The sequence below is a fragment of the Scophthalmus maximus genome, chromosome 10 (genome assembly GCF_022379125.1).
Source record: "Scophthalmus maximus strain ysfricsl-2021 chromosome 10, ASM2237912v1, whole genome shotgun sequence".
Taxonomy (NCBI): Eukaryota; Metazoa; Chordata; class Actinopteri; order Pleuronectiformes; family Scophthalmidae; genus Scophthalmus; species Scophthalmus maximus.
In genome coordinates this window covers 10,554,881-10,577,025 of record NC_061524.1, presented here as the reverse complement: position 1 = coordinate 10,577,025, position 22,145 = coordinate 10,554,881, and the positions used below count along the sequence as shown (strand labels likewise).

Below are 22,145 nucleotides of genomic sequence, written 5' to 3'. Positions count from 1 at the left end.
CCAGTAAGTAAGTAGTTCTTAAGAATGAAATGCAAATAAGAAAGTTATACAGAAGCTATAATACCAATTAAGTAAACCCTCTAATCTCTGTATAGGATTTCTGCTTTCTCTGCAAAAGTATCAACTCAGAATGAAAGAAGCAATAGACAACAGAAAAGAGGAACAGGTCAGAGTTAGACCCACTCACCCAATGAACCACTGAAAAAAGTGAAAAACATTCCAGTGAAGTATTAATGCTGACAGAAATGCAGATGAAAGGCGGGGGGAAATGAGAAACAAGAATGCAAAGTATGAAAAAAACGAAGGAGGAGGTGGTACCTCACTGGTTACTGCAGGAGCAGGTTGCTTTTCGCCCCCACACACATTTCACTGTCACGTATGCTCAGAGAATAGCAGGGCAGGGTCTTTGAGTGTTGCAGCTTTCTTTGTAACGTCTACCTGTAATCTGACCACAGTGACAAGAGGATGCCACTTGAAGGGGAGATGGTACGAATGTACTCCATAATGCGCGCACTAATGGGATGGACAGAATGAGCAGGGGAAATGTATGGTGTACGAGCAGTGCTACAGCATCTACGACGGCATGTTTGGCGCTACAGCCTGTCATTGTGTGTTCCCATCAGATTCAATCAGGAGGGAAAGCCAAAGTATGAAAAAACTGGGGAGTACAGATGTGCACACCGTCCTTCTGCATCACACATGCACAAACACACACTTCGATGACTGCAAAGGCGACAGTCGTCCCGAGGGGGTCGTCGCAGCTAAAAAAAAGTGACAAAAAAAGTTACCATTAATAGAAAGGCAGAGTCCGCCTTATACAATCCGAAGCGTTGCACCATGGCAACCATGAACAAGTCGGCACCACCTCGACAGCTGATATCCCAACGCGCACCGACATGATTGACGAAGCAGTGAAGCGTGATAAACCGCCACAGACGTGATGACTATTGAGGAAGTAAGCCATTATTAATTTCCAAGAAGGACAAAACCCCACAGGCTTCCTCTGCGCCCACCGACTCCATAAACGAAAGAAGGTCTGTCCGTTAAGGACTACTCACACAAACAAATATAATGGACCGCCTTAATGTCTACATAAGCTCATCCGTGTGTGTGTGTGTGTGTGTGTGTGTGTGTGTGTGTGTGTGTGTGTGTGTGTGTGTGTGTGTGTGTGTGTGTGTGTGTGTGTGTGTGTGTCAGATCATTCTCAGGCCTGCAGCCCGATGCTAATCCATGTCTCGTGATCCGGCTGCAGTTAGTTCTCTGACAGCAGGATGGGAGTGGGCAGAGCAGCAGAGGCCTGACACAGATTTGAGAACCACTGAAACTCACTGCTGCACAAGAGCATATAAGGGCTCTTGCCCGACACTTAATAACGAAAAACAATCGGTGGTTTACACACCTGCCTCCACCACAGTGACTCACTGCTGCTGCTACTGCTGCTGCTGCTCGGGCTTGTGCATCACTCAAATTTCGAGCTCCAAAAAGTGGCAGCTGGGGGATATCCAGGATCCTAGAGAAGATTCCAGGAGTAGCCCCAAGTAGAGTTATTTTTACTTCTTAGTTCTACCACAATTACAGAATGACATCTACTGAAAGACTACCCACCCAGTGGTTACCTCACCCATACAATTACATGTAATCCTGTACAAAATAAGTCTTAAGACAAACAACGTTCTCCATTTCTAGAGCAGAAAATCTTATAAAAATCCTGTCTCCTGCATGTCCCAGTACCGATGTTTCATTTGAATTTTCTCGGAGGGTCTAAATCGTATTAGTCCAAACACTTTTTTCCACAAATGTTAACATTTGAGAGTTACTGTGAACTTCTCTACGGCTGCGGAGCATTTTGCAACGGGCTGGTGCGGCTCCAGCTCGCCGTGGAGCAGCGAGGACGAGAACAGTCAAGTGATTTAGGCTGCTTGAACGACGGCGAGGAGCAGAGTACAAGAATGTATCGGAACAATGTTTGCTATTGTTGGGACGATACGACCTTTTATTCAGCTTGGAATCGAGCAAATCTGACACCGATGCAGCGAGGACTAAACTAAATATTCGGACCATGCCGTGACGTCAATTAAAGAAATTGAAACCCCTTCACCTCATTATGTCGTAGTGAGCAAATAAGAGTTTCCGTTTTCTAAATCCTTGGGTATTCAATTCAATAAGTGAATGTGGCTGCAACACGGTGAAAGGAAACTTTTTCGTCTGTAGATTGATCGAGACAACCATGTTCAAGACTTGACCAGGCCCAGTGCCTGGACAGCGAGCATCACCAGCACCCAGAGAGAGACCCCTGAGCTGAGCCTGTACCCCCACCCCCCCAGCACACCCTACCTGCAGATCGGCTCCTTGCAGCCGACAGTCCATGTACTTTTCCCACGCGTATGACAGATCCGTCTGCTGGAGACCGGCCATGTCGTCCACACCTCCAGGTCCAACGCCAGTGTGGACGAAGTCAGGAAACGACAGAGCTCTCCTCGTCAGGTTTCCCCTCCTCGTCCCCCAGGTGAGCGGATGTGCCCCGGATGTGCCCCGGAGTCTTTCATAGCAGAGTCATGATTCACTGCGCTGCTCGGACACTTTTAAATTGGGGCTCTGCAGAGAAACAATACGTACACACACAGGGAGGGGGGGTGAGCAAAACACAATCAGCTGACATGGCCACCTTGGCGTCTATCCGCGCACTGGAGATGCCGGTGGCCGCGTGCGACGCGCTTGAACGCGACTTGGACCGGAGCTTGAACCAGACGAGCTCGACACAGAGAAGCGTTACCAAAACAAAACGGACTGGAGCGACACACTCGGCGTAGCTAGGTGGCTAGCTAGGTATCCGACATGAGCCGCGCCAAGGACCCGGGCACAGTGCAGCAACTCACTTCCGGTTCTAGGTTTCGTTTTCAAGATAAGAGCACCTCACTTAGACGACGAGGCTTTTACGCTGCTGATGAATATGTTCACTTGATCAGCAGCAACACTTTTCCTTATGAGAGCAAAAATTTGATTATTCAAAGCACATTTAATGCTTTGTGTGCCACTTTATTAAACACACGCATCTATCACGTTATCTTCCAAGTGATAATGTCACACGCGCACACACATGTATATATTAATGCATGGGGAAACGATCAAATTGACTATTATTTTAGTTTTCCTTCAATTAATCGAAGCTTTGATAAAAGTTTTTTTATTTCTAAAATTAAACTTCACGAAAATAATAAAAATGTTCAGAGGAAATACACTATTTTATTCACCCCCTCATTGCCACCAAACGAATATTTTCTGGGAAATAAATTAATGTACCTTTTGATGCATAGTATATTTTACCATTTTATAAAATAATGCGATAAATAGAAACTACAGACCACCAACAACGTCAATGTGTCTAATTTACTATTTTATTTTGGATGTTTTTTAACTTCCATCTGAGACTAATAAGAAAACGTTGCAATAAATGTTTTATCTTGAAAGTTCTGCTCGATAGTCGTCGGTTGTTGTAGCTAGCTTGACCGCACGACATGTATGCAAAAAGCACGATACATTTTACCCCAAAACATCCGCATAAATGCCATATTGGCCTCGGAGTCGCTACTCCCGACGATATTTACAAACCACTTCAATTAATGAAATGCCTATTAGGGAGTTGCGGCTCTTTTGTAGATCACCATACGGTTAGCTGTTATGCTGCTTGTAGCATCGCATCGTCCTGTGTGGCAGCTGTCAAAACTGTGCAGCGGAGAGAAGCGAACAGCGTCGTTTCGGGTGCTCAGCAACAGAAATACAAGGTCCGGCTACCAACACATCTTCATTTAATTCATACCGTCAAGATCCAAGGGCGAAGAATTACATACCTTCGTTTCCCATAAATTAAAGACAGCTAATGATGGTCAGCCTCCGTCCGGCAGACTAGAGTGTGTGTGCTTTGTGTGTTTAAGCCCTCGGCGACGACTGCAAGACTTACACATTACCGCCCCTTTTCCTTGACTGCTAACGCCTAGAATGTCAACGGCTGACTCAGAACCCCGAGGAAATAGTTTCGGTTGGATGTCGCGTTAACTTTGTAAGTGACATGTTGAATTTGTGATGGTTTGGGGAATTCAAACAGAATTTTGGTGAAAATCACATATTTCCCTAGTTTTTAGTTTTGATAGAGAATGTTGTGGAGTGACCACAGATGCCGCTAACTTGTACGGATAACTGCAAATGCTGCGTGACTACAAGTGAATTGTTGTTCCTCTGATGAAACTAAACATGGTAACAATGTCTCATGTTCGAAAATGATTTTTGCGAGTAGGTAAATGTATCTATTTTAGTGGTTGGCCGGGAAAAAAAGTGTCCTCGCAGACAAGATTGAGGGCCGACACACCGCGTATTCTGCCGGGCGCTCACGGCTGGTGACGTACCTTCAGACTGCTGCTTAGCTTCCCATTGGACAACACGCTGCTAATTCCCCAATCAATCAACGCCGTGCGTTATGGCAACAGTGGTGCGTTTGTGTCCCCTGTGTAAATCCGATGGAATTCCCAGTTAAAGTTACAATAAATAAATAAACTGGTAGCCCAGTTCAACTGTATATCTAGTGGTTTCTTGTATAGATGGGGCAAAATGTAAGACCGTATTGAGTTAGAAAATTAAACGTGCTTATCCCTATTTGTACGTGTAGTAATAACTCACAGTTGAAAGTCACAGGAGAGAGAACCTTCCCTACTTAAACCACCACACAACATTTAACAATAATCCACAAATAACAATGAGTTGCTATAATAGGTGCTAACCTTTTTTTTACTTAGTCATTAATTTGACGTGTCTCTATGGTCAATAAATGTGACCTTATAAATATTTAGATAGTCTATATTTTCACACATACATAGTATGCCTTAGTCTGGTCATTATTCAACCCATATGTGCCATTAACTAAATCCTTCCGCAACTTGTGCATCATCACGTCTTATGTGTATTTGTAATACACACAATCAAACACAAGATGTCGCTGTTATTATACCAAAGCCACGGACACGGCAGGCCAACATTTTGGAAAAATGTTTATTCTTTTGTTGCCCAGCATGTAAACTCATCCCACCAGCTTGTACAGACACTTAAAGTCCTATTCCACACAAATTCTTCCACCAGACAACCTATGGGATAATCCAAACATGCCGCATTGCTGTGATGTATTTCACATTAAATTATGTATCCCTTGAGCTTTATTCTCAGTTTATGTGCACTCAGGAAATAAGTCAACATAAAAGTGTTTATATTTACAATTCTGAAAGGCAAAACGTGATTTAATAAGGTCAACGGGTAATGTAAAAAAAATGAAGATGAGCTTAACACTGAGAAATAAAAGGCACAGTAAGTTCACTTCTGGTTTACAGTGGCATTTTTCAGCAGCTATAGTTTAGTAATGCTGAGTGGCTCCTAATTTGCGGTCAAACATCCAAACAGTGTCAGCTCTCAGCCGCCTCGCGTCAGTACCCACTGTCTCACTCCACACAGCCTGCGCCCGCTGCGTTGCCGGGACACTTGCAGGAGCGGCCTGTCGGTGTTGCTAAACAGAGGTGAGTGCAGCCCCCGTTGTTCACGGCGCAGTAGTTTTGTCCTGGCGGAAGGAGAAAAATATACAAACTCTTATCGATGCAGGATATCCAAGGGCATTTGTATAAATCATAAGCCACCATGGCAAGGAACAGCAGGAAAGCCTCTTCACTATTTGTTTAACAGATACATGCATACTTAAAAGAAACACATAGCAAACTCCAGATGTCGGAGGCCCCTCTCCCTTGGCTCCACATTCCCTGGCTTTATACATGCTGCCTTATCGAGAAGGGAGGATGAGGCCTGGTGCTGCACAGAAAACATCAGTCATCCCTTCACTAAATAATGAACACTAGCTGTTCCTCCCGCTACGTTCAGGTCGAGGAGTGAACCCGCGATTTTTCTGGTTTGCAAACTGCTCTTAAAATGCTTCACGGAGGGCACAGAGGTCATGGTACTGGCCTGCTAGGTCGTGAAAGAGCAAAGAGAATGGATTATAAACCATGAACACGGGTCAGGCTACAGTATTTCTTAGAATGGCTACTTAGTGGGTCTGCACATCTGGATCAGATGTGATACAAAGATTACTGCAGGCATTAAAACATGTTTTTCCACATCCCAAGAGTTTAGAACAAAGTCAAAACTTTAATAGCACCAAAGGTCTTTAAGATAAACATATGGTCCTGTTGCAACCCCATAATTGTTTTAATACCTGAAGGACACTGGGCATAGGCTGTGGTGATCCCGTATAACTTGGTCCGTTTCAGAGGCTGGAACTCGTCCGACTCTGTTGCAGCATAGCGATCTACTGCGACCACGGCATCCCTGTTGTAAACACAATCAAGAGCGCAAGAGTTGAGAAAACCAGGACTACCCCGGCTTGAGAAATGTCAGCATCCGGCCTCCCAGTGTTTTGTATAAAGTCCGTCAAGAATGAGTAAGGGGTTAGGGTGGTTTTCTCAGCCATAACCGACATAGTTTGCTGTTCACTGTTGAAGTGTGTACCTCCCCCGCCACCACCAATACCACCACCACCTCTCAGCCTTCTCCAGCGAGGCTACAGCCCTGGTGAGATCACAGAGAGGCCCTGGATAGGTCACTCTAAGACGCTGAGGCTGAGAAATTGCAAGCAGCTGCCACTTTTTAAGATGCCTCCTCACCCCACAAACACACACACACACACACACACACACACACTAACACAGATGCCCCAACCCCCGCCTTTTTGTAGTGGCTAACATACAGAATCAGCGGCATGGCAAGAGAGCTCCTCAGTTTCAGGGTGGGAGTGTCCGAGAGTCTGGGAGAACATCAAGGGCCCATGCTTGAAGTGTGGGGAGCTTTTTGACCTCTGACCCACATTCTCCTTCCTCTACCTTGACAGATTTGGAGTTACTTACATTGCACAGTCGACCATGGATTAAGGCTGCATTAACCCTTTGATGCTCCTCTTTATAAACATCAAATTCCGGTGTGTCATAATTCAAAAGTAATCCAGGTTGTATTAAGTAACATATTACACAAACAAAAATAAATATATTACATGAAGTTTATGATAACACAATGAGTCAGACCTCTTCCAGTCAGTGTAGTAGATGTTCTTCCCATAAGAAGTGATTCCAAACGGGTACTGAATCCCCTCCATCACCTTTCGGCGGTCCCGCCGGTCAGGATGCATGCACTCCAGTTTATGTGTGCCTGCAGGCGAGAGATTCCACTTAATGCAGATCACAAGGCAGACATCATTTCACACATGAGTCATCTGTCTGGAGACGGCAGTACCTGCGTCCGCCCAACAAAGCAGGGAGCTCTGCGAGTCATAAGTCAAGCCGTTTGGCAGGCCGAGGTCGTCCTTAACCAGCACCCTCCTGTTGGATCCGTCCATGTAAGAGGTCTCGATCTTGGGAGCGTCGCGGTTCCAGTCGCACCAGTAAAGATTACTGTTGTGAGAACGGTTTTGGAATCAGTGCACTATTAAACTGAACAATTAACAACAACATGGCACAGATCTAAAATGCTGTTGTTCATGATCATACTCACATAATATATATCTCTTCTACCACTACATTTTACTCTTTAACAGTAGCTATTCAAAATTGTTGCGAAAATTCATGTGAGTACCAAAGTGATGATTCACTGTTATGCTGTTTACAAAGATATAAAGAAGTAGTTTGTACATGTTTCTGTATTCTTGCCCTGAGTCTGTAAACAGCTTTCTTTATGCGACAGCTTCATATTTAGCACACAGACATTATAGTGGTGTCGCTCTTCTCATCTCACTCTCAGCAAGAAAGTGAATATAGTGCACTTCCCAAAAATGTTGAGTTCTTCCCTTAAATGTGTACTGTCTTAAAAGGGATGTATTTAAGATTAAAATTTGCTTATGGCAGTACAGTTGAACAAAAAAAAGGTTTTGACAGACCCATTTGGAGGGTCCGTTATGATAGCACGGGGGTTGACGAGATCAGAGTCTATGATGACGCGACGCTGGGACCCGTCCAGAGAGGAGACCTCGATGTGATCCTTCACGGAATCTGTCCAGAACATAGTTCGGCCCAGGTGATCGATGGCGATGCCCTCTGGGCTATCCAAATCTGTTGAGAGATTACATGTTGTTCATGAGTTTTCTTTCTTTCTTCCTTTTATGACAATTTGAAGAGTGAACAGTAACGCTACCCGATCTAATGACAGCAACGGGCTCTCCCCCCTGGATGTTGGCCCTGCTGATGGAGGGAGACGTGATCTCTGTCCAGTAGACCATTTTCTCCACACAGTCATAGGCCACGCCGATGATTACCTTCTCCTGCGGAGGGGTCAACAACCAATTTTTGAAGTGCACTCTGTTCAAACAAGAGTGGGTTTGGGATAAAAGACACGGAGCAGATGTGTTTTTTTTGACATTAACGTCTAGACATAAATCCAAACAAACAGAGCCACATACTCAGCGTGAGCACGTCAGCCAGACTCGGGGCCAGCTGGTTTCGGAATCAGCGTTACAAAAAATGCAGCTCGCAATTCCTAAGATGTCGGACTGATGTTAGCAATTAGTGTGAATGTCACCATGTGCCTCCAATAAAGTGCAAGCCTTGAATGCATGAAGCAGATGGGGCGAAATCGCAGAGTCAGAATGCAAACATGATCAGACATTCCAAATAATCCTGACTTGACATTGTGTCTGTTTTCGTCTTCTTAAACTTACCAGCTGCATTGTGGTCATGTGCTAAAATCTTAGCATTGGTCTGTCATGACAAATGCAAATGAAAACAGTAAAATATTGCCTTTTACCATATGTCATAAAACACATTTTAACCTAGGACCTTTACATTAAACAGAAGAGCCTCTTAAATATCTCTCAGAAATATATAGCTGTAAGAGGAAACATGAATTGTTGACATGATAACCATGTTATTTACACACTTCTGGCAAATGGTTCAAACCACAAACAATCTACAGATAAAATGAATCATACAAAACCCACACAAGCTTTTTTAGAGCCTCCTCTCTAAAAGACAGGTATATCTCAAGGAAAACTTACAGGGAGATGGAGGACAGCCTTGGCATCGTCCTTTTTCATGTCATAGCCCTCCAGCGGGACGTGCTCTATCCTGCCGCTCTGAGCGAACAGCAGGTGGGTTCCTGGGGGCAGGGGGTGGACATCGGGTCGAGTGTCAGGTCCTACAGGGGGTTTCCCACCACTATGGTCGATACCTTCGTTAGACAAACGCAGAAAAATCGAATCTTTTTCTTTTCTTTTTGTATTTGTGGCAGGTTACACAGTTGTCAAGCTCTTTGTCTGCGCACTCTCCTGTTGTCGACTCTTGTTGTAAAGTGTCGAGTACGTGTGATTGACTCACACATTGGTCGGCTGCCTGGTCCCGACCGAGTCCCAGAGATCTCCTGTCCATTTCGGTCGACGCACCAGCAGTGTCCCGTGCTGCCGTGGCACTGCATTGGTTCGTAGGCGCCGTTCTCGTCGCATGCAGGGATGTACTGTCCAACGGGAGGCCGGGGCCCCCGTGGACCAGACGCTATCACACCTTGGAGACCGTCTCTGTGGTTCTCACATTGGGTCTTTGTCCTCCCTGAGGATAAAAAAAAAGTTAATCATAATACCCCGGGTCGATTTGCACAAATCTATTCGTAAGGTAATTTACATTCCCTTTTGTCTTCTGCTTTAAATTCAGCAACACAAAAACTCCCCAATCCCTTATACCTTTGGGTATGACAAATTCCTTTTGCTATCCAGAAGAAAATGAAAAACAGGTTCCAGCTGGAACTCTGGCGAGCAGCTCATTTCCAAGTGAAATAAACAATGCAGTGAACAATGCTATGAATGAAAATGATCCGTTTTCCATTTTTCTATCATTGTGTATACAACTACATTAAAGATGAATATTACCGTTACCTGTCTGAACTCCCACGACCGATACCCAAAATGAACTCGTAGCAGCACGGGCTGAATACAAAACGGCGACGCTCTGTACGAGTAGGATGTTGGCTTCGCTTGCCAGAAAGCGATAGCACACCAACACACTTACCTGGAAAGCAGGACAAGCCGTCGCCATAGTAACCCGGCCTGCACTGGCAGGTAAATGATCCCTGGGTGTTTTGACATACAGCATCCTGATGGCACCTGCCTGGCTGGCATTCATCTATGTCTTCAGGCAGAATAACAAAAAGGGTGAGTGAGGACAGAGAAGACACATCGTGAACGAATAATATCTTTTGAATGTACTTTCAATGTCTCCTCTTTGGTCTGGGCAGTAGAACATCGAGCAAAGAACGGAAACTATGAATGAGTGCTACTGAGAACCGTCCAAAAACACTTCACACCCACTCTGGACCTCCCATCTGCTTTTTATGGTTCACTGTTCAACTGCTGCAGATGTATTATGCAACCAATTTCACCTCCCCCAGTCCTGAGCAGACGTTTTCATAATTCCAGCCTTAAACTCCCCGTGTTTGATTTGAATACTCGTGTTTTAGGACTTTACAGTTTATTTCCCGTTTACACACATGACTAGCACCAACCATGTGACTAATGACTGAATCAAAACACCAAGAGAGCCACTGCTTTGACTTCTGTTTTTGTTGAACTTAATCAGCATCACATGAGGATGATGAAGATTTGAAAACTCTCTTTGAAAGTTAAACAAAGGATGCTGGAGATTTGAGGAAACGTCTCCAGCAACATTTTCATTGCCAGAAGCTACAAAAATCTCATCATTTGCACAATGTCCTGCTTATGTTTTCTCTACGACGATTCTCTGAAAACATGAACGCTGTCAACTGGAATATTGATATATTTTGTCATGATCAATTATCAATCATGAATCACTATAATGAATTTATTAAAACATTACATTTGCATTTCAAGTATTCCTTAATGAACTCAAAGATCATTTACTTACAAGCATTTTTTGCTCATTTAATTTCTCCTTGCTCTTAATTTAAAGGCTGCTATCTATAATTTAGTGTAAGCAGTGTGCAGCAGCAGGAGGTCATGTCATTTTTAGGCACACTGTTTACATATATTAACCTTCAAATTAAAACAATCACAAAATGAAAACTAAATGTTACAGAAGGCGAGATGATAAGCAGACACGTGAGTAAATTAAAAAAAACCAACATTGACAACTTCTTAAAATTTAATTATCATGGGAAATAGAATGGAGATAATCCGCTTCTAATGGTTTTTCTTAGGGAATTAGTGTATTAACTGATTGTTCGTAACAATGTACGTTCTATAAATATCGGAGAGGAGAGGGAGTCCCTGCCTGAAAATGCATTATCAAAGGACGATACAAATCAGACGTGAAAATATGTTTGTTGTGAACTTGTATACTAACTGTCAAAAGCAAGTTTCAAGTGTGTACGTTGATTTTTACACTGAACTCTGAAATGCAAACTACTGATATGGTCTTTTAAATCTAATGCCATGATAATAACTGATATTAATGTTCTGTATTCCTACGAGGCCCACTATCTGTAGCCTACAGACTGAGAGCAGTTAGTTCCCATGGTCGCTCTTCAGCACACGCATATATTCAGTGTCTCCGTGCAGTACCTTGGCAGATTCTACCATCTCCTATGAAGCCTGGCAGACAGGAGCAGATGTAGGATGAGCCTCCGGTGTAGCTGCACTCAGCCCGCTCGGGACTGTCACAGGTATGGGTGCCTTCTTCACAGGCGTCAGTGGGTCGGCTCACCTCTGAGGAGGAGAGGGAGAGTGAAAAAAAATCTTTAACTTTGAACAAACACACAAATTCACACACACACACACACACACACACACACACACACACACACACACACACACACACACACACACACACACACACACACACACACACACACACACACACACACACACACACACACACACACACACACACACACACACACAGACAGACAGACAATCATTCTACTAGATAATCTGCTAAATGATAATGTTACTGCACCCCAGTTGGTTCAAAGGTATGTATATGTACTTGTGATAAGTGTGTATATATATATATATATATATATATATATACACGTGCTCACCCTGGTCTTCTTAATATTTTTTTGCATTTTATGACAGTTTATGTCACAACCTGTACACCCCAAGCACAAGGTGGGATTTCTGAAATATGTAATTATACGTGACAGCACACAAACACCACTTACCAATGCAGGTGTGCCCATCACTGTCAAACTGATAGCCATCTTCACATTCACAGCGGAAGGTCCCGGGCTGGTTGTTGCAGATAGCATGGAAGCCACAGATCTGAGGATCGCCTCTGCACTCGTCAATGTCTGGGAAAGAGAAGAGCCAATTATCATATGCTAATAACGCTCACATCAGGTCCAAGTTTGAGTTGGGTGGCGTTCTGAAGTCTGGATGTTGTCACATCAGCGCCCTTCACTATCAGATGTCGGGGGATCAGACGAGAGAGAGCATAATGAGACTTCCTAATTACAAATGTTTCAAGATAGCATCTGTCTGAAATGCTTCCTTCCTCGCTCTACTGTATGTGACTCTGTGAGCTTTCCTGTCTGATCTCAAATGCAAAGGATCCACGGTCCTATAGAACATGGGCTGGGAATGGGGAGATCCTGCTTGTGTTAAACTAGTCTTGGAATATGGGACACTTTGTTTTCCATGTGGGAGTCCCTCTGCTAATTGGCCATTACGCAGTTCCCCAGGAAGGAAGGCTTTGCTTGGCGATTTACTTGAAAGCAGAAACCACATCAGTGGAGACAATCAAGAGGCTTTTACATCCACTTTATTGGAATGGAAACATGTATTATATCATATGTTATTCTTACCATAACATGTGCGGCCTTCACCATTGAAGCCAGCAGCACACTGGCAGGTGAACTGATTTCCCTCCCCAGGTCGGCAAACAGCGTTGGTGTCACAGCCGTGTCTTCCTGTGAAACATGGGTTTTCCTGTGGCTGCCCCCCTTAAGAATTGAAGATGCGGAACAGTGTTGTTACTTAACGATTAACTTGTGTCTTTCCACAAGAAATACTTTTTAGTTAACAGCCCTAACTTTTAGTAAAACCATCTTTTGGTTTGAGTGTTGTACTGCAGGAAGGAAGTGAGCTCAGGCTCAAACAGGAAGACAAGAATGACCTCCTTGACCTCACCATTGACGTCCCCGATCTTGTTGCTCATGGCAAACCGGATGAGCTCATTATTAGCGTCGTACATGACAAAGACCTGGTCCACGCTGAGCATCTGGGTGGGTTTCGTGTCTCTTGCAGACACGTCATGCTGGCAGCTCGTGAAGCTGATGGTCTGACGCCACTGATGCGTCCTGGTGTCAGTGGAGCCATCGGGCAAGCTCACGACGTAGTCCCGGGTGGAGGATGAGGTGATCACTGGAAAGTAAGACGGGACAGGTAAGAGTATTGATTTCTCAATATTCACTTAGTAAGGGTTCAGTTATGACCTCAAAAGCTGGAATTGACATAAAGTGGCAAAAGATTGGAGAAACAACCAAGATACATTTAAGTTTTAAAAAAAAATATCAGTTTGAACGGTTGCTTACAGTTGTTGCTGTACTGGTAGATCTCAGAGTAAGGGCCGATCTGCACAGTGGATCCTTGAGGCACCTCGGGGACCCGGCCTTCCAGGCTGGTTTTCACCACCAGGTGGTCATGCTCATCGATGCCTCTGAACTCCTGCCTGATGGACAGTTTCTCATTCCCTGGCAGAAAGGTCACCTCAGCCTGCCGTGTGAACTCCCCCCCTTCAGAGGACAGAGGAAAGGTTAACTTTAAGACCCTGGCCCTGGATGAACTTTGGCTTGCCACCATCTGCGTGAGCTGAGGTAATGTGAGGGGAATTCAGCTGGACACTGAGTGAAACTGCAGCTGACATTTGCTGAGGAGAGATACTTCCTGAATTTTCTCTTTTGTCATTTTCTAATTATGTGAAGCTTGAGAAGAGCTGGTAAATGTCACATTATCAAATGTTGCTCGTGCAGTAGTGCGGCTTTTACCCCCCTCACCAATAATGCTGAAGCCATTCTTGAAGCCGGGCTGCTCCAGAGCAAAAGCCCACCCAATCACAGCACCAAGGGCCGACAGGGGCTGCAGGGAGGGCCCGAGGGCTTGCGGGATGTCACTGATGGCGACGTAGGATCGGCCATCATTTACAACGACATACGAGTGGAGGTCGTTGCTGGTGAACTCCACTGGAGTAGGAGCGTTGCCCACATACACTTTTCCGTGCACTTTGCCGTTCATCCTCTGTGGCTTTCCTGCAAAAACAAACCAGAACCATCAAAATCTGTCACAGAGAAGAGCGGCCAAACGTTGTGGTTTGGTTGGTTCAAACGTTGAACTGTTCCTTTTTTGAAAGCTAACCTGGACATTAGAGTGTGTTGCTTGGGATGTTAGCTAGACACCCTGGCGATTTCTTCTTTTACCGTTATTTGCAAGCAATGCTAACCACTTTGATTACTTAATCTAAACTGTAATAGAAATAGGATTAACCTTTTTGGTAAATTCGTTGGTCTACAATGGAAGAAATAGGATTAACCTTTTTGGTAAATTGGTTGGTCTACAATGGAAGAAATAGGATTAACCTTTTTGGTAAATTGGTTGGTCTACAATGGAAAAAACATTGCAATATATATATAAACTTTTATGCGTTAAGCTTGTCATCTACACACATTTCATGCATTTTAACTAAACTCATTTCTCTCCTTCTGATAATGACAGTTTTAATGTCACAAATGAAGTGATCGTTTAAAGCATAACTGTACCCTCTGCCACACACTGTATCCCATTCCCGTAGAAGCCAGGCCTGCAGTGGCAGCAGTATCCATTGGAGTAGTCCTTGCAGTCAGCAAACTGGGAGCACTTATTCCTGCTGTTCGCACATGTCCAAAGGTTGTACGAGAACACTGGGGGGGAAAGAGCGCCGTGAAAATGTAACAACAACAGTCGATTGATTAACTATATCTGAACCTATATTCCTTCGACACAGTTGGGATCATCTTTTTCTAAATTGTGTGTTAAATATAGAGAAGGAAAATAACACGTCGACTCACCATCTACGTTTATGTCTGTGTCGTCCACCACCACCACTTCTTGGTCCTCAGGCTGATGTGGTCGGTACTGAACTGGGTGCACTTCAATCTGCCCCCCTTCTGGTTCGTAAGGAGGGTACTGTACTTGCTGTCCATCAGTGTACGTGGCCCTCCTTGCATCAATGGCCTCATCATGGCCGCCAGGGGCCCCCTGTGGTGTGGCCTCAGTGGGCAGGTCAGTGACCTCACCGGGAGCCACATTGGTAAAATAGGGAGAAGTTCCAATCTCGTACACCCACACACCCCGCATGCCAGAGTTGGTTTCCCTACAAGAGTTGATTTTGTGGGATGAAAACGTTTTTTTAAATTCACTGTTTCAGAAACATTATCATTGTATCATTGTCAAACTGGCCAGGAAGTCACGGACACTGGTTGACCTACTCTGCTAAAGCCCTGACAGATGCCTCGTCATCAGTGGTGGTGCGGTAGTACGGGCCCTGACTGGAAAACAGGAAACCCCGGACCAAACCCTTACTAAAGCCAGCATGCATGACCACATTACTGTCTTCTGCAGGCGTGGAGGAAAACTGTATCCCATCCCTTGTGTACAGGACGATGGCATATGAGGCGATCTTCAGGGACGCAATAACCAACTGGAAGGTGTTTCTCTGTGTAATAAAACATTAGAGAGGATGTGAATCACCAGTTTCTCCCCAATTCACTCGGATAACCGTGTGGCGCTCACCTTCTTGTCTCTGCTTTGAGGTTCGCGGGTGGCGACGTCGACCCAGGTGATCACCACGGCATTGGTGGGATCGACTTCATCGTCGTCGGGGAAGGCTCTGTTGATGTGCTCGGCCGCCCGGCGCAGGACTTCCGGACTGGAGTCTTGGCGGAAGAAAACTTTCCCCACGCCGTCGCTCGTGTCCAGGTCTCCTTGCAGAGCCGCGACCATGCCAAACGCTGGGGGCATTTTGCCAAGATATGTCGACTCACTCGCCGGCTCTGCTGTGGCAACAAAACCATTGGTGTTGATCTGAAATTAAAAAGTACGAGTTGGTAATGGGGGGCAGGGAGCAAGAAGTGGATGATTGTAACACCGACTATTCTATCTGAAACAAACAGAACTGTGTCACAGCAGAGGCGAACCCCGTCCTGTCTGACCCACTTTGATACTTATTTCAAACTCATTAGAGTAATGATCCAAGTCAGCTGCCCTGTCCCACAAAAGCACTAATGAACAAACAAGATGCCTTCTAACACAGATTTTCCACACTTGAACACATGCGAGGCTTGTAAAAAAGAAAAACCTGAGTTCATGTCAAACATGCACACGCGCACACACACACACACACACACACACACACACACACACACACTGCACATGGGGCTCCTCCACTTCCTGACCAGGGGGAAAACAAGAGCACTATTCCTGGCCCGTATTCCACTGTTTCCTGTCCTTGCCCCTGACGAGCAGCCCCAGAGAACCCAGAGATTGCACACTAATCTTCATTACAGAAGCTTCCTGTCAAAATGGAAGATAGAGCTGGGAAAATGATCAGTGATTCTGATTCTGAGAGATAATAGACTTAATCACACTCAAGGAGGAGCTAATAAAACCTCCTAATGATTGGAGAAAATGATTTTTTTCCCCCCCATGTTTGGTGTGAAACTGTCTGTGCCCTGTTCAGGGTAGACACATTGTTAGAAGACAAAAAATCTTAAGGCCATCTGACTGCAGTGGAGAAAAATGCTGTGGTGGTGGTGGCTGATAACTTTTAGGTAGTCAACAGTTGGGGGAAACCCCCCTTGACTTATTATTATAACAAGGAATTAAATATTTATGCTCAACCTCAGGCCCGTCTGTTAACCGTGACGTCTTGGGTGAGACTGGGCATGTCAATGCTCCATAAATTACAGCTCGCTAAGAAGAACGAAGTCGTCTTTTAACAGTGATGTCGGCCGATAAGACTGGTCACATCTTGAGAAATGAAAGCTCTCATTCTTTGTCAAATAGAAATATTGAGTACTGCTTCATCACTTTTAAATAATAAGCAAGACTTTGGCCAATGTCGAGTTCGCGCCTTTCAAGGTAAATCATTTTGTACATGGGTACTCTCTGATGTTATCCAACTGCAGCACAATTAAAAGAGGGATGCAGCACTCTTCTTTGAAAAGGAGAATCACGGGGAATAAAGGACTGTTTGTCTGTCCGACACAATGGTGCAACTTTCAGCTAAATGTTGCTATTGCCCCCCCCCCAAGTCATTTACAAGCTCCATGCAGGAACAACAACAAACCAAATGAAGTCTTCACGCCTTCATGATGTTACAGACAAAGTTTGCAGGCTTTACATGCAGCACTTTATTTAGATGCTGCAGGGTGTGAACAATACCTCCTGGGTCAAATGAGCATCTCTCAGTGACCACACTGTTATGTGACACTGATAGTTGTTTTGGAATGGATTACAAAATAAGATTCCCCCCAGAACTTTGGTCTCTGTGTCAACAGTAAAATGATAAACCTCGGGGGGTGGGGGGGTGCTGCAAGAATGCTCGCAAACATACATTCAACATAGATAGAGCAACCTCTCTGATAAGTAAATCAATATTTGAGAATGTTCCGGTGTGAAAAAAAGAAAAAGTCATACCCTGCCAGATACATTCAGCTATTTCCATGTATTGTTCTGGGTTGTAACCGCTGACCCCTTTTTCACGTATAGCGTTTCCAGGGAATGCGCAATGCGCAATTGCGCAAGATGCATGGCTTGACCACCCTGACCAGCGACTCCCTCGCGTTGTCTTAATATGACAAACACTTCGATAGAAACTGGTTAACTTACAAAGATGCTGTCGAAAGTGCCATCATAGAACAACACGGGCTTCTGCAGTGCGAGTCGGTGCGTCTGGTCCGTCCCCGGCTCCAGCAGCTGGTCTCTTGCGCTCGGACCGTGAGCGAAAAGTTCGCCCCTCGTCACGGTTCGCACCGAGGCCACGAGTCCGAGGAAGCTCGCACAGACGAGCCACGCTCGCTCCTGCCGACCCATTGTTCGCGTTCCAGCGTCAGTCGAGCGGTGCCGCGTCTTGTCCGAGCCAGGTCGTGGGACAGTGACGCACTGGCTCCTCCAGGAGAAAGTTCAGTCAGAGTTTGAGGGAGTTGGGGCGGAGTTGAGAGGGGCGCCGAGGACTGCCTTCGTGCAACCACGTTGAGAGGTTGCCTGTACTTCCACTCCAGCGTTCGACCTAACACAAACTCCTGTAGCGATGCAGGCTGACATGATGAGGGTCAATTTGGCAACGGTGATTGCGCATGGCAGGCGTTATAGGGGCCGTCTGAGGCCACTTTCACATCATATCATTTTATTTAAATGTCTTCAAGCTCATTGTTCCAGTGTTGCCAATACAGTGGGAAGCAGCCGGCTCTGTTTGGATGATAAGGTATTATGATTCAGGGGCCACTGTGTGGGAGGTCGGAGGGCCTTCAGAGGGACAACGCCGGAGCTGTATTGCCAGGTTTTTGGATACAGGCCAAGGGGCCAGCAGAGCACAGACATCACAGCATGGACCAGTTACCGGCAACAGAGCCTCATGGCCGGTTTGACTGAAACATTATGTAAAGGACAATATCACGGAGCACTGTACCATACACTAATCATGTGAGGCCCGCCCCTGGGGCTATCAGACTCCACTCCAGCTGGGATAATGAGGGACATGCTGGTAATATGCTCCAACTTGGAGCTGTTTCTGCCCCACTAACGGACGGTCAGTCAGCCGTCCAACACTGTGGTTCAGTCATCAACTGTTGGCCACATTTCCATGACATTTTAATATGGGTATTCACGGTCCCCCCATTATTCCCTAATGGTTTTTGTTGACCTCTGGCCCTTTGTGTAATGCTATCAGAATAAAATGTCTTCTTGACCAATACTTGTGGTCCATAATTGTGTATATTGAAAAGGAGAATAAGATCAATCACCTTCAAATTGAAGCCAAGGTGTCCACTACATTTTGTATGGACAATCTTGATCCTCACATGATGAAAAAGTAAGAAATGTATATTTCCTGTTCCCAGTAGGTTGCGCTATGAGCATGGACATTTATCAAACGTGTGACAGAGAGATCTTTTGGGCCAAGGTACGACAGTTTCTAGTCCACGGCGTGCGATACCACAGGAGGAAAACTCAGGTACTTCACAATATTCCATCATCAAGGTTTTAAGAGTTAACTGACTAAATTTGAGCAAGACCTGAATAACCTGTAAGTATTCAAACTATAACTTCCTGTTGCCAGTAGGTCACACTATGACTATAAAATCAATTTTGGCCTGTACATGCCTTCAGAGTGGGACTCTCAGCAAATGTGTGAAATTTGGTTAAGAGCTGACCGTGTGGAGTCCGGTCACGACACTTGAATTTAAATAGCAAAGGATGGAAATTTCCCACGCTGCCATGGCGAAGCCACTTTGAGAAATCTCTCAATATTCACAATGAAACATTATCAAGGTCTCAAGGCTGTTCTGACCACATGTGAAGTGGATACGGTCAACTCGCTAGGAGGAGGATGCCAAAGGTTAAAAGCACACATTTGTTGTTGCTACTAGGTGATGCTGTGAGTGAAACTGAATTTTATCCAGTAGATGTGTTCAGGCCGAGACTTATCAGACGTGAAGATTGGCACAGATTTCACCATGTACCGGCCATTGATAAGTACTAACTGTTTCATTAAAAAAATTCCATGCCACTCCACAGACAGTGGGTTAGGGTTAGTGCAACGCAAACTAAAGAACTTCACAATTTTACATCATCAAAGTCTTCAGATTTTACTGAAAAAATTTGAAGTAGATGGGAGAAATGCTCTAGGAGGAGTGTGTGAGATATGTATGAGGCGTGGACCCCATACACCCGTTGGGTTGATTGTTTTTCTTTAAATCTCGGTCCAATAGAGGTGGCATTTCATAGATCCAGGTCAAAGTTAATTGAGTGCTAATAATCTAAAGGAGAATCCCTCTCCATCTAAGGAGATTCATTTTAAGGGGTCTTAAAACAAACAGGTTGAGAACCACTGGCCTGTAGAAGACTGTAGAAGAGTATTTTCTACTGAGGACACCCAAAGGGCAACCCTCTTGCGCCACCCTCAGGCCAAAATTGTTGAGTGTTTTTGTTATTGTAGATTTGGAACCATACTAGTATTAAATAGTGAATAGCACTCATTATACTATGCTCATACTTAGGCTCGAGGATAGGAGTCACAGTTGAAGACTGGAAAAACAAAGCCTGGTATGATGAATCTGTAATAGATCAGATAGTAGGATCAGAATTTGGCATCGACATCGTGAATCCATGGACCCCACCTGATTCGTGTCAACAGTCCAGGATGCTGCTGGTGGTGTAATGACATGAGGACTACCAACCAATCATGGTTTGTGATGCCACACTCTGCAACGCCACAGAGTATTGTTGCTCGCCATGTGCATCTCTTTATGGCCACATTACCATCTTCTAATGGCTACTTCCAATATGATAATGCACAATGTCACAAAGCAAGTGTCTGAAAATGGTTCCCTGAGCTGAGCATGACAACGATTCACTGGCCTCTCCTGAGTCACCACATCTGAATCCAGCAGTAGGGCATGAATATGCAGCTGGCAAATCTGCAGAAATCACTGTGACGCAATCCTCTCCGTCTCCGAAATCTTTTCGACGTCTTTGCAGAACCCACGCCATGAAGAGCTGAGGATGCTTTGAGGGCAAGCGGAGGCCGTGCCCAGCTTTAGTGTGGTGTACTCAAGCACTTGTGAACGAATGTGCACACTCATTTTCTCTCCCACATTGGACGCCACCCTGCGTTTTCACCCTGGTGCAGTTTAAGAGCGCCACCTCTTGGTCATTTTGTGAAACTTTGCATTGTGGTTTCTGAACTATGGTCTCCACAGGTGTACACACAGCATGTGCATTTACATCATGTGTATATGTATGTAAAAATACATATCTATGGCAAAACATGCCATACATTTTTTTACTCTCTGCATTCTATTCACTCCACTTTAATGTTGACATACACTGGGAACTCTTAGTGGCTGATGCATTTGTAATGACTTGCTGGTGCGTGATCCGTTCTCTCTGACTGTTTCCTGGGAACAGGCTGGCTGTGATTTGATGTGTGTATGGCAGGAAACTTCCTTCTGATAGTCACACTAAAGTGCTTCACATTTCATCATCCCTCCGTTATCATTCTATTTAGTTCACAGACAAAATCATAGATTTGGGCGAGTGAAAAGGCCCGGAACTCTGGGAACAAACAAGGCTTCACATATTTTGTTGTCACAATCATTCTTTCTAAATCAAAACCCAAAGCTTCTACACCTTGAAAATGTTTTCAGTTAGTTCACTGCCTTTGATGCAGTCTTTAGTTTTATTTTAGCGGTCTAGATACATTCACTTTTTACACCCAACATGTAAAAAGGCTTTCATGTCTATGATACTGGGGATATTGAAACTAAGATTTTACAGCCAAAGGGGAAGTACTGTGGCTTCCTGTTGGGTGTGGGGCCTGTGTGGCATCGTCCCTGTGTGAGAAAAGATTAATGTATCACATTGGTCAGAGGTGAGTTGGTGCGACCTCCATCCTTGGCCTTCCTCATGTTCACATGCCCCACTCCTGTGAAAAAAAACAAAAAACCCACCAACCAAAACAAACTTCACGGAGGTTTGTGATTAGGAATTTTTTTGGATCGCAAACCAAACTGTGCCCTAACCAAAGAGCTCTTTGTTTGAATTTAGAGGGAACTGCATTGATTTCACACATGAAGATCAGTTTACTTTTTACAAGAAGAGCCACAGAGTCCGTGGAAACAGCTGTATGATGTTTTCCGTGGCCCCTGGAGGAGCTTTTTCGAAATTCTGAGAAAATTACCCTGAAATGTTATCGGAATCATTTTGGCTTGGTCATGAGATAAGATTTTTGTATTTAAATCTTTGTCAATGGAAACCAGCGTTATAAAATGTGGCTGTGATTAGCTGAACAAACGTTGAGAGACTTGAGCGTTTCCCTGAAAAAGTCTAATGAATCACAGTTTTTTGGAAACCA

General features: G+C 44.8%; 2 protein-coding genes across 5 annotated transcripts in view; both read right to left on the bottom strand.

Moving 5' to 3' along the window:
* lyst (lysosomal trafficking regulator) overlaps nucleotides 1-3,951 on the bottom strand; it is a 52,848-nt gene extending 48,897 nt beyond the window's left edge. For all 4 annotated transcript variants that reach the window (XM_047334852.1, XM_047334849.1, XM_047334850.1 and 1 more), the window contains exons 1-2: nucleotides 3,849-3,951; nucleotides 2,335-2,595 (exon numbers count right to left, since the gene is read on the bottom strand). Coding sequence is in view for 3 of the 4 variants with exons in the window: in XM_047334849.1 (XP_047190805.1) it covers nucleotides 2,335-2,415 (81 nt within the window). In the remaining variant the exon portion in view is untranslated. The remainder of the gene's footprint in view (nucleotides 1-2,334; nucleotides 2,596-3,848) is intronic.
* A 1,075-nt stretch (nucleotides 3,952-5,026) lies between these two features.
* On the bottom strand, nucleotides 5,027-18,276 carry nid1a (nidogen 1a). The gene is made up of 20 exons (XM_035606364.2): nucleotides 17,903-18,276; nucleotides 15,806-16,096; nucleotides 15,502-15,728; nucleotides 15,082-15,386; nucleotides 14,794-14,934; nucleotides 14,035-14,286; nucleotides 13,573-13,773; nucleotides 13,169-13,402; nucleotides 12,844-12,981; nucleotides 12,202-12,330; nucleotides 11,600-11,743; nucleotides 10,071-10,190; nucleotides 9,387-9,614; nucleotides 9,068-9,240; nucleotides 8,209-8,335; nucleotides 7,955-8,126; nucleotides 7,315-7,472; nucleotides 7,107-7,230; nucleotides 6,245-6,357; nucleotides 5,027-5,596 (listed from the first exon to the last, which is right to left on the bottom strand). Exons 1-20 carry the CDS (start codon nucleotides 18,104-18,106, stop codon nucleotides 5,481-5,483), a joined length of 3,597 nt encoding a protein of 1,198 aa, XP_035462257.1. The 5' UTR covers nucleotides 18,107-18,276; the 3' UTR covers nucleotides 5,027-5,480.
* Between the last annotated feature and the right edge of the window lie 3,869 nt (nucleotides 18,277-22,145).

What these genes read in the sequence shown, in the direction of transcription:
- nid1a (XM_035606364.2), bottom strand. Translation starts at nt 18,106, where the DNA reads ATGGGTCGGCAGGAGCGAGCGTGGCTCGTCTGTGCGAGCTTCCTCGGA. An exon ending in GAATGGCTTCAGCATTATTG is followed by an intron (nt 13,774 to 14,034) that starts GTGAGGGGGGTA and finishes TGTCCTCTGAAG; the next exon opens with GGGGGGAGTTCACACGGCAG. An exon ending in TACTACACTGACTGGAAGAG is followed by an intron (nt 6,358 to 7,106) that starts GTCTGACTCATT and finishes TGTTTACAACAG; the next exon opens with GGATGCCGTGGTCGCAGTAG.